The sequence below is a fragment of the Mus caroli genome, chromosome 8, assembly GCF_900094665.2.
Source record: "Mus caroli chromosome 8, CAROLI_EIJ_v1.1, whole genome shotgun sequence".
NCBI classification, from domain to species: domain Eukaryota; kingdom Metazoa; phylum Chordata; class Mammalia; order Rodentia; family Muridae; genus Mus; species Mus caroli.
The window spans coordinates 10,054,999-10,066,778 of record NC_034577.1 but is presented as its reverse complement, the minus strand read 5'-3'; the positions used below and the strand labels follow the sequence as shown (position 1 = coordinate 10,066,778).

At 50.3% G+C, this 11,780-nt stretch overlaps 1 protein-coding gene across 2 annotated transcripts in view; it reads left to right on the top strand.

Moving 5' to 3' along the window:
- Positions 1–11,780, top strand: part of Rasa3 (RAS p21 protein activator 3) — a 108,408-nt gene that overhangs the window by 74,028 nt on the left and 22,600 nt on the right. For both annotated transcript variants that reach the window (XM_021170174.2, XM_029480822.1), the window contains exons 5-7: positions 6,460–6,536; positions 8,838–8,918; positions 9,320–9,392. In XM_021170174.2, coding sequence (XP_021025833.1) covers positions 6,460–6,536; positions 8,838–8,918; positions 9,320–9,392 — 231 coding nt within the window. The remainder of the gene's footprint in view (positions 1–6,459; positions 6,537–8,837; positions 8,919–9,319; positions 9,393–11,780) is intronic.

The window sequence follows — 11,780 nt, the reverse complement described above, 5'->3', positions numbered from 1 at the left end:
GTCAGCCTCTGCAAGCCTCATCTGTATAAATAGAGGTTTTGTAGGCCATGGAGACTTACATGTAGCCTAGCAGTGCTAGGTGCATTGTGGGATATGGGGGTTTATGCTGGTTTTATTTAGATAGAGTCTGGGGAAAGTCCATGAAACAGACATACTGTAAAGAACTCAGTAGAAAGAATTTACTAACAGTTAACGGGGGAAGCTCTGAGTTGTGCATCCTTGTGTCCTAGGACTACAAGACTACAGGTGAGGCTAGTCTGCCTGCCCCACATCCTCAAGGTTTCTCTTCCTCAGTCTGGCTTTTCAGAGCGCAGGGCAAAGGTGCCAAGGCCAAAGGTCATCCACCCGTAGAGTTGGCAGTGAGATCAGCACAAGAGAAAGTGAGGCACTGAGTAGAATCTCATGGCCACGGTGCAAATGAGCATGCAGAAATTTCACTCATGGAGGGACACATGTAATTTCCAATTCATTGACCCAGCCTCCCAAGGGCCCACTTGTGCNGAGGGAGCTAAATAATGCAGCGATCACCTACNGAAGCAATCATGGTTCTCCGGCTGGAAAGGAGAGCCTTTGTGAAGGCAGCAGCCCCCTTCCCTTCCTGGCTCAGGAAGCTTCCCCACGGCTGAGTTTCAGCCTTATTCCTCCTGAGATTCCCAGGGCCAAGGTCAGCTCAGCACCTGCACAGAGCTGCAAGATCCCTTCCAGGCGTAGTCTTCCTCAAGTTAGAGTTCATTAACAAGTCTTTGCTGTTTATTAGGCATTGAATTTTTAAATGGCTGCAGGTTCACAGGATGCTGCAAACAGAAGTCCACAGGAATATTGCCAGGAAGTTTGGATGTTATCTTTTTCCTGTCTAAAGCCCCCCCTAGCCTGGCCTTTCTAACTGTCTTAGTTAGGTTTTTACTGCTGTAAACAGACACCGTAACCAAGGCAAGTCTTATAAAGGACAACATTTGATTGGGGCTGGCTTACCGGTTCAGAGGGATACCATTTGTGAGCACCCAGGCATGGCTGGTACAGGTCACATGACTGTGTACTTATCCTGCCTGATCTCACCAGTGTACGCACAAGCACACATGCCCACGCAAGCACACACAGACATTTACATATACATACACACACATGCACACACAGGAACACAAGCATCTGTATGCACATGTGCACACACATGCACAAGAATGCACACACACATGCATGTACACATACATGCATGCATACACATGCATGCACACACATGCATACACACATGCATGCAGTTCATGCACACTCTGTTCAGGGTTTTTAGCGTCTCATACACCTTGCCACTCTAACCATTGCTAAGTACGGCTCAGTGCCATCGTGGGCATCCCTGTGTTCTTCGCCATTACCCTTCTCCAGATCTCTTTCTTAAACCCAGGTTCCCAGGCTCAGAATCTACCACTCTGCTGGGCCAGGAGTGAGGGCGTGGGTGGGTGGGTAGGCAGCGACTTTGCTTAGAACTCAGGTGAGTTCATCTCTTGGGACGGTCTTGTTAGATGAGTGTTACGTCGCAGGTCCATGAATGTTGTACTGTGTCCTGTGTCAGGATCCCTGCCTTCCTTAGGCTGGGGGCCTGGACCACATTTTACATACCTGTTAACCATGTGAGTTATTGATAGTGCTGGGCTAGTAGATGTCTTTGCAACTNTAGCCCTTGTACACATTTGTGTCACAGCTACTACAATCAAGACTCAGAACATTTTATCACCACAAAGCTATCGGTATAGATGCATATGTCAATCTCATGTCTGGAGGGGGATTTCTTATCAATGCTGGAAGGTGACTAAGGCATCATTGGGGCAGCTTTTTCTCTCTTGAAGCTTGGCGCGTATGTCAGTGAAAACAAATCTTGACCCCAGCCCTCTAGTCGCCTGAGACCTAGGATCCTGAAAGGCAATTGAAAGGGCCAGAGAGATGGAGCAACAATTAAAGAAAGCCCAGCATCCCCTTGGTAGTCCTCAACCAACTGTAACTCCAGTTCCAGGAGATCCAACGCCCTCTTCTGGCTACCGCAGGCACTGCATGCACATGACACACAGTAGTGCATGCAGGCAGAATCCCCACATACATAAAAAGAAATAAATCTCAAAAAAATAATTAAAAAAAAAATAAGCCTTCACTGCTGTTGCTGTTGCTCGGTCTCTCTCTGGTAAGTGTGACGCTAGAACTTCATTCACAGAGGCCGAGATAGGGAGGCGGCACCTCCCCTCAGCCTGACCTTTAAATGGTAACCGCCATCTTTGCTCCGCAGCTGTGGCTTGTTTTGAAAATGTCACATTTACAGTTTCTAGAAGGGCAGAGAGAGTGGCATTTGGGTTCTTGGATCCACCTGTTTTGTAATTTGTGGGAAGGAATCACACATTACGGCAGAGGGAACGGGGCCCACAGAGAAACCATGTGTCACTAGAAGCGGAGAAAAAGACAGCTAAATGTCTTGCTTCCTTCTGGAACCAACGCTGTTCAGAGGCCTTTGATGAGCCGCTTTATTATATAGAACCAGCCACTTCTGCTGCTCNCTTCACAGACTCGTCAGCTACGGGGATGGCCCTGTCAGGAAGGCAGGGGCTGCAGCTGGCGAGGCGCCCTACAGCCTCCAGCATCCTCTGGTTCTGAATGGCATGGGGAAGGATGGCACTGGCCCCTCCCCTACTGTGACACCCCATATCTGTNTTTCTGAACTGGTTATGGACATGTAATGTATTCAGGACATATGGTATGTCACCCTAGATCTGCCATTCATACAGGCAAATACCATCTTGGGAATATGAGTTGACCCTGAAGGTCAGAGAAGAGGTGGGCATGCCACCACTCCCAGAGTGTTTGGGAGTGTGTCTTTGGTGTCAGATAATACAAAAGGTTGCCAGTGGTTGCCCATGGTCAAGGGCCACTTTTGCCTCTGGGGTTTTTGAAAGCATGGGAGCTGAGAGAAGTGTTGACTTCCTTCCCTGGCCCAGTCCTGCCTCTGGGTTTGTTTGCGTTTGTTTGTTTGTTTGTTTGTTTGTTTGTTTGTTTTGTGCGTGCCTCATCCTGTCTTGGCTACACAGTCTCACCTAGAACCATCGCCACGTCTCTCCCTGCCTTGGCCTAGCGACCACTCAGGCTGGTAGGGATGGTTTAGAGGGCAGTGTCCCTTAAGGAGCCACCCTCTCATGATGACCTGGCCAGGAGTCCTCTCTGTTTCATGAGGCAGCAATACATTCGAAATTTTGTTACCAATTAAGTTTATGGGGACACTAAGCAGAGATCTGAGCTGTGTCCCTCTTCCTGGAACCTTGACAGCCCCCTTCATGGCAACGTTGGCAGTCATTGTTTCCCAAAGTACACACCCTCGGTGTTAAGTGGGCCACAACCNGCTTGCTGCACAGGCGGCGTCCCTTTGCACGCTCAGGTTGGACACACCCTCACTGCGGTCTTGGGAAGTTGCGTCTTTCTCTTTTCNTTTGGGTAACCTGACTACAGGTCTATCGCTTCAACAATCTCTTCAGCGGATCTGATTAGGTTTTGATTTCCTCTCACTTCCTGCTTTCAGATTTTGCTGTTTTTGTTTTGTGTGTGTGTGTGTGTATTTGGTTATTTCTGCTTTCGGAGGATAACTCTGTCCTAATTTACTGATTCTGGGTCTTTCTCCCAGAACAAGCATCCCACGAATTCTGCTAAGCTGTACTTTCATTTTCATTTATTTAAAAATACTTTTAAATTTGCCTTAAGACTTCTCTAACCAGAGTGATATTTGGAAGTCGTAATCTTCGTGTATTTGGAGGGCTTCTTTTGGTTACCAGTTTCTAGTCCGTTCCCCTGAGTGCTGAGAGTGGAGTCTGGTTTTCCCCCATGTATCTGATGAATGATGCTGAAGGTACTTCCCTTGTCCCCAGCAAACTCAGTAGGGTAGTCCCTGCTGTATAACAAGGTCTAGGAACTCCGATTAGCTCCTCTCAGGACCTCATACAGTGGAACGGGGCCACCTGTCACCACCTTTGTTCACGGACATTCTTGATATTCATCTCAAGGCTGGAGGGAAGACTTGTGGCACTTCCTTTCCAGACCATGAAATAGCGTTTCTCTCTCAGATCAGGGTGAATTCGGAGCCACCTGTCTGTCCTTCAGTGGGTCTTGAAGAGATGGAAGGCACCTGACCCTGTGCTGTAGGAGCTAACTGAACCAAGATATGGGACCTGGGAACAGAAAGTATGACTCTGAGGGCTGAAACACAGGTGTAAACCTGATGGGCTGCTGTGCGCCACCTGACCACAGGGCAAGAGGCCCCTCCCAGCCTCCACCCTGACACCTCGCCCCATAGGCAACNCCCATCATGTGCAGGGCTAGAACCAGAGAGACTTCTGGCCACAGGCTTGCNTAGAGCAGCTTCATGGTGCAGAGGGGTCATGGCGGAGGCGGCTGTTTCACCTCCTCCTGGCCTCTCCCAGACCTCTAGAAACGGAAGCCGCTGCTCACTGAGGTGGGAGCCGCCCTTGTGAGGAGTGTTTGTGCTGAGTCTTGGGGGCACCGCTAGTGTGTGGGAAAAACAGGAAACAGGAAGGCAGCTGCCATCAGCTGTGGGAGGTGGGGTCATCTACCTCACCCCAGTGCTTCTGCCTTTGAGAGGCTAAAAGATGAACTGAGCTGCATCCATCTGAACAGCTCACAGCTGGGTCCTAAACATGGCCTGCTGGTGGTAAGGCCAACTTCAGGGGCCGGGGATGGCCACTTCCCCAGCCAGCAGCCACTCCAGCGCCGGGCAAGCTCCACCAGTCATGGAATATGGAGCTACAAAACTCACTCGATATTGTGCTTCTTAGTGTTTGAAGGTTTCCTCATCACTAAAGAGCCGAGGGCAGGGACACGGCGTGGGGAGAGCTGGTACCCACCTTCATGGTCCTTCTGTCTTAGTTATGGTTCCTATTATTTTGATTAAATGCCACGGCAGAAAGCAACTTGGGGAGGAATAGGTTTATGCTACCTTACCACGTGCAGTTCATCACCCAGGACAGGAGCCTGGAGACAGGAGCCAGTGCAGAGGCCATGGAGGGATGCCGCTTACTTCTTTGTGCTTCATGGCTTGCTTGCTTAACCTGTTTTCTTGGGTCAGTCAGGGACAGCCAGACCCAGGGATGGCATGACCCACAGTGGGCTGGGCCCTCCTCCATCAATCACTGATGAAGAAAATGCTCCACAGGCTTGCCTACAGCCCAGTCCTGTGGCGACATTTCTCAATGGTAGNTCTCTCTTCTCAATGTGTATAACTTTGTGTCAAATTGACCAAGACAACCCAGACACCTTATGTCAGCATTTTGGGGTGGCAAAAACAGGAGATCCAGAACCCACTGTCACCTCAGAAGCCTGAAGGAGTGTCCCTAGACATTTAGAGACCTCAGTTCAAGTCAAATCAGGATTTGTGGCGTCTGTGCAAAGGAGGATTTCATTTCAGGACTGGCTAGTATGAAGTAACACTGGGATTTAATGAAGATATTTGAATATAGACTTAAGAACACAGGTTAAGGGAAAGCCTTCAGAAGGAAGACACGGGAGAGCGGGGGTGTGACCCTCTCACATGTGAGATGTTGGTGTGATCCTCACACTCCTGAAAGCATTTCATGTGGGGATTTCACACCCACAGTCACAGAGAGCAAACCACCCNAGTGTAGCTACTCTCTCTATTAGTAGGGTAAGAGTTCATGACTGTCTTCGAAGGGATGCTACACCTAACTGAGGTCACTGAGGAGTTCCTGGGGGCCTCCCCACAGAATGACACTTGATAAGGTGAAAGTCTAGCTCACAGTGACACAGACAGATATGATGTCTTCACTGTGAACCAAGGTATCAGTCTTGGGCTCTCCTAGGCAAGGCCTTGTTTGAAGGCTCAGGAGCCCAAAGGTTTCAAACACAAGAGGCCTTGGAGACTCTCTGGTTTAGCCTCCTCTTCTCTAATGACAGGCACCGTGGATTAACATTTGTGTGCNCCTAACCCACATCTCACGGGAGGTCCTACATCCCACGTGGGTACTGCTGAGGAGCAGGGCCTACTCTCCTGATGCCTTCCCTCTTCATCCTCAGGGTGTGACTGTGTAGAGATAAACAAAGGAGGTGGGGGTTGCCCTTCTGAAGCATTCGTGAAAATTAACTTCATGGAGAATGAGGCTTGGGTGCTCTGGCCTCCCCGTGGAGATCGCAGCCCTCTTGGGAGAGTCTTTCCTGCTCGGTCTCATTATAACATGCCCTGGACATATGCATTCGTAGCACTTCTAGGGGCCACATGTCTGCGTGTCCTTTTTTATGCTTTTAAGCCCATTACCTCTGAGCCAGTATAAGACAGGTGTCCTGCACCCACTCTCCAAGTCTGAGTTTCTAGGTCTGTCACCTTCTGGCACAAGTACCAGCCACTTGAAGGGCCACAGATTTCCCACAAGCCTTGTCTGCTTGTGACACCATCCTTGTGCCTTACAGGGCAAGGTCCACCTGGAGCTGAGACTGAGTGAGGTCATTACGGACACTGGTGTCGTCTGCCACAAACTCGCTGCACGGTAAGTCACCTGGGGAGCTGAGGACATACTGCGTTTCTCCAGAGGTGGCCTCTCTCATCCCTCCTGCCCCCCTGGAGGTGATGCTTACCCACCCCGGGCATGATATGCAGCTCCTGCAGGTAGCCTGACTTATTCAATCGTACTTCCTACTNATACTTCATACTTCATACCACACTTCAGCTGAGAAGGGGACCCTGCTTTCCAGAGCTAGAAATAGAAATGAGCAGACATGCAGGGAGACTGGAGCAACAACAGTGAGGTCACGTGGGTGGGTATGGACACATGAGGTCACTCCTAGCTAAAGTTAATCCCTGGACTTTGCAGCAGAGCACTCAGCAGCACCTCTATAAGGGTAGCAGGCTCTATAGCTATCTGTGGCTCCAGGGGAATGTAGATAGACACATTCCACTTTGCATTCAGACTTCAGGTCGGCCCCACCCTGGCACTGTACACCAAGTTGAGACCTGCCCTTTCATATCATGCCCCTAAATATACAAGACAGATTCATTGCCTCCTCGTCCTTCTATCAAGTGCTACTCCACTATAACAAGATGGCTTTCAGGTCTCAGAGGCCCCCCTCTCCCTCCACGAGGGACCCAAGCTGTGTCTTGGAGAGTCTTCCATGTGGTTGGGCGAGTAGAAGTGAGCTCTGGTGGTTAAGAATGTCGCCATCTGTTTTTCTGTTACTGTAACAAAATACCCGAGGCCAGACAACTTACAAAGAACAGAGACTTGTCTGCCACAGTTAAGGCCTTGTGCTGTGTCCTAATACAGAGGAACACCCCACAGTGAAGCTGACAACAGGCTACTGGCTGAGCCTTCATCTCGCTACCCTGAGCGTGGTGGCTGTGTTTCAGGAGCTGTAAGAAGGCCTCAGCCAAGAGAAAAAGTCTGTTTGCAATAAAGATATAGGAGAGTGATCCTGAGAAGGAGGTCAGAGACTAATCCTGTCGTGGCCACTGGACACACCTAGCCGCCTTCAGCTGTCCAGTAAAGATGGGAAGGGAAGGTTAGCAACCCCACCCCCTCAGTGCAGCAGTGGGACCCAAGATGTCCACGTAGGCTTGGTCAGGAATTAGTGTAGATGCCACCTTCTGAGACATCTCCGTATACTGTTTCCCTGGTGCCATAACTCAACATTTCCGCACCAACTCAGCNAAGGCACATCTTGAGGGCTCAGGTGAAGAGCAAAGCCCATGACTATTAAACACACATCGCCACAGTTCTTGTACTTTAAACTCAAAATTTGGGAACTTACTGGGTTTCCAATTCTTCCTTTATAAGGTTCGGGACTGGAGACTTGGTGGACATTTTCTTATCATTNTCATTCACACAGATATGTCCTTGTGGCAGAACCTTCCCCAATGAGTAAAGATTTCAAGGGACCAATCACTGGGCGGGACAGAGGCGGGACTTCCGGGTAGGAGAGAGGAAGATGGGAGGCAGGAGAAAGATACTTTTCTGCCAGTGCCATGGTGGCAGTAGCATGGATTACCGTTTAATTTTCCACGCAACATGCCCTGTGTTCGTGAACCTTGATTCCTGAAAAGTTGGACTTAGACAAGTGCACAGTGTGGGGCTATCCCTGAGTCTAAGCCAGATAAACATGGCTTCTGAATCTCAAGGATCCCAGATTTGGGCTGCAGAAGGCTTGGTGGTTAAGAGCATTTGCTGCTCTTGCGGAGAACCAGCGTTTCATCCCCAGCACCCACTCTTGGCTAGGTCACCAGCTCCATAGCCAGGGAACCCTAAGTGTTCTTCTAGCCTCCTAAACTTCACAGAGGCTAACATCCGCCTCAAAGGCCGGTATCAATGGAGACGGGAACTAAAAACCAAGAGTCAGCCGAAAGCCTAGATACGGAACTCACAGGCCGGTGTAGGCAAATACTGGTGTCAAAATACATAGACAACCGTGATCCGTCACTGTAGATCTCCTGTGTAGGCAGTTGTGGGATTCCAGGCTGAGAGCTTGCACTCCCNGGAGACAAAAGGGGACCCATGAAGGAGTTATCAGTGCAGGCCTCTGAGCAGCAGAGGGCAGTGCTGGCCCTGGGTGACANGCTGGTACTTAGCTGTCTGTCACCTAGGTGCTTTGGAGGGGCTNTGATGGTGGTAGCCAGAGGGCTCGATACCCTAAAAGGTAGTTTGATGAAGGCCACCTGCTCTGCCCCCTGTCCTTCGGCAGCGTTTGGTAACTGCTGATCCACATTCTTGCCAGAACTTGCCAGGCTATAGAACACCTGGCCTGGTAAGTACTGGCTTGGCACATCCTTTCCCTGACCACTGTCTTCTGTGTCTCAGCATCTTCGAGTGCCAGGGTCTCCCCATTGTGAACGGGCAGTGTGACCCTTATGCCACAGTGACGCTGGCCGGACCCTTCAGGCAAGTTGTCCCTTTGATGCCCTGCCCTGTCAGTTTCAGTTCTGGGTTGTGGGGGGGTATGGGGGGTAGCAGGGTAAAGCCCTGGAGCCAAGAGGTTGGCACCTTTTTTTAACGGGTGGGCAGGTATACTTTGAAGTGGAATGTGTTTTATAGATTTATAGGTTTATTGCGGTAAACTGTCTTTGTTTCCCGGAAAGCCTTTGTGAGCCTTGTACTGGGTATTTTGGGCTCAGAAAAGGTCCCTGTTTTACATACCATCTGGAAGTGGAGAGAGACAATACTTGCAAGATAAATAAAGGTGGTAAACAACTGCATGTTTGACAGCTTGGTTTCAAACCCATCTGGAACTGACGGCCATTGTTTTTCTTTCTCCCAACCAANCCTTCCTTTCTTCACTACAGGTCTGAAGCAAAGAAAACGAAGGTGAAGAAGAAAACCAACAACCCCCAGTTTGACGAGGTGTTTTATTTTGAGGTCGGTGCTTCGGTGGGAAGAACCTTGAGCCTCAGCAGAGACCCNGAGCAAGTCACATGACGGTGACTCGGGTGCTGTCCTGGCCCAGCCCAGGGAGCCTCAGATCTGGATGGCATTTGGTTCCCTTAGAGATTCCCTCAGTCTCAGGAGACCAAAGCCAAGTGTCTCTTCCTGAGCCATCTGGCTCCATTCAGAAGAGGCAGATGGAATGGCCGAGTCACAGTTACCAGGACACAGGGTTGGGTTGTTTGGCTTTGAGGCTTTTGCTTCACCACAGCTTCCCCAAGCAGGGCGAGGTTCGTTTCTCCGGAAACTTGAGGGTTTGAGCGAAAAAGGGGAAGTGATTCATCCCAGAGCACCCTGGGGCCTCTCGGAACCAGAGCGGGCGAGTCAAGAAGGGTGAGGCTGGAGGCTCCTCTCAGCCTTGGTGCCTGTTGTTTGTGCTTCAGCACCAGGTTTGGGGGGTTGGGGAGACAAGCAAAGCCTCAGTTCCTACCTTCAGAGCCTACCACACAGGAGGAGGGAAAGGGAAGGATGGAGGTGGCTCCTAGCCTCATGCTATGGTGATCTGTGGATCGGCACGCTGGTCCAACTCTGTAACTCCCTTGCACTCAGAAAAATCGCCACAAGTTTAAAGACAGACTGGTCTATATAGCCACTTTTAGATTAAGGGATGTTAAATAGCTAGACCTTAATTTTTAAGAAGTGTGGGATGCCTGAGGTTGGGGGAGGGGGTGCCTCAGTCACTAAAGTATTGGACAAGCAAACACAGAGACCTGAGTTCAGGTCCCCAAAACGCACTAAAAATCCAGGTATGGGCGTGCACGCCTGTAATTCGAGTTCTTAGGGTGAGGAGACAGGTGGGTCCTTGATATTCATTGGCTAGCCAAAGAAGTGAAAAGAAACCCTGTCTCAAAATAACAGTGAGGATCAGTTGAGGAAAGACATCCTACAGCAACTTTTGACCTACACACATACACACACACACACACACACTGCACAGATACACAAACACAGTTAATAGATTTAAAAAAAAAAAAAAAGCCACACAGCTTCAGTGGCATGGAGGCCTGCTATAGTGCTGCAGAGGGTGGGGCTTCTCAAGTGTGGGTTCCTGAGTAGCCTGAATGGGGCTCCCGACCTGAGACTGGTACAGTCAGAGCCATGGGGACTCTGTAATTCTGCATAATCAAGGGTGCTGTGGGATCAAGTTAGGAGTCAGAACAGTGGACAATCTTCAGAACCAATCCCATGAACTCCTCTGTAATAGAAGCTAGGTGGAAGCAGGGAGCAAGAGGCCTGAAGGCAGGTCTATGGCCTGAGGGGTGCGGGGAGCAGTGGTGGGGAGTAGTACCCCACCACTNTGCGGCTAGGAAACCCTTTCCATACAGGCAGGCAGAGAGGTCACAGAGCAGNACAAGGCAGTGGGCGCTCACTCCAACTGCAGGCTCTCCCGCTAGGCATGAACTTGCGGTCAGAAAATATCAGTTTAGTAGGTTTTGAAAATCAAAGCCAGCAGTGTCTGTCCTTGTCTGCAGCCCCTGAAGTACCTCCACTGGGCTGTTAGGGTATGGTAGGAGCGAGGGCAGACTCTTCTAACACCATATCTGCTCTGGTGGCAACCTCATTTCTACAGTGTACCTACCGGGTGAGCCCCTGCATTTTGGCACTGTGTGTGGCCAATTTACTTGCTAGAGACATGAGCTCCAGCGCATAGGAGTAACTCAGTGTCCTGGAGAAGCTTGAGAACCACGGCGTGGGCACTTATAAGACTGCCAGAGGCAGGCGGGGCCCCTGCCCCTCCCATTTCAGACTCCAGGTGCTGCTGTTGCTGCTGTCAATCTTTCTGTCCTGTGACTCAGCAGCTACACCCAGCTTACAAGACTTAGCAGGGCTTGAAATCACTGTTTGACTTAAGCTGGAGACAGATTTGGGGGGGGGGGCATGGGAGGAAAGTTAACTGCCTGACCGACTGTGTAGCCCCTCATAGAGTGCATGCAAGGAAGAAGTAGCTTCCCAATCAGTTTTTTCCTAGACTTCCCTTAGGGGTCCTCCTTGCTGGGGAGAGAGGGTGGTTGGAAGCCCAGAGCCTGCCTGGGGAGGTGACACTTCAGGGATATCCAAGGCTGAGATGGGACATGCTTCTCTGAGAGTCACTGTGAGCCGTGCTGACATCTTGAGAGAGGAGACACGGAGNAGGTAGGGGCAGATTGGTACCAGGTCAGGTTGGTGTAGGAAGACCACTGCATCCGATGGGTGTTTCTGAGAGGAGCAGTTNAGACATTTAGGGGTAGTGTTCAGGAAGGAGGCAGGTGGCTGTGGTGTTTGTTCACCATCCAGTGAATTAAAGCTCGTGACTAAGGAATGTCAGTGTCAGTTTGAGAGTAG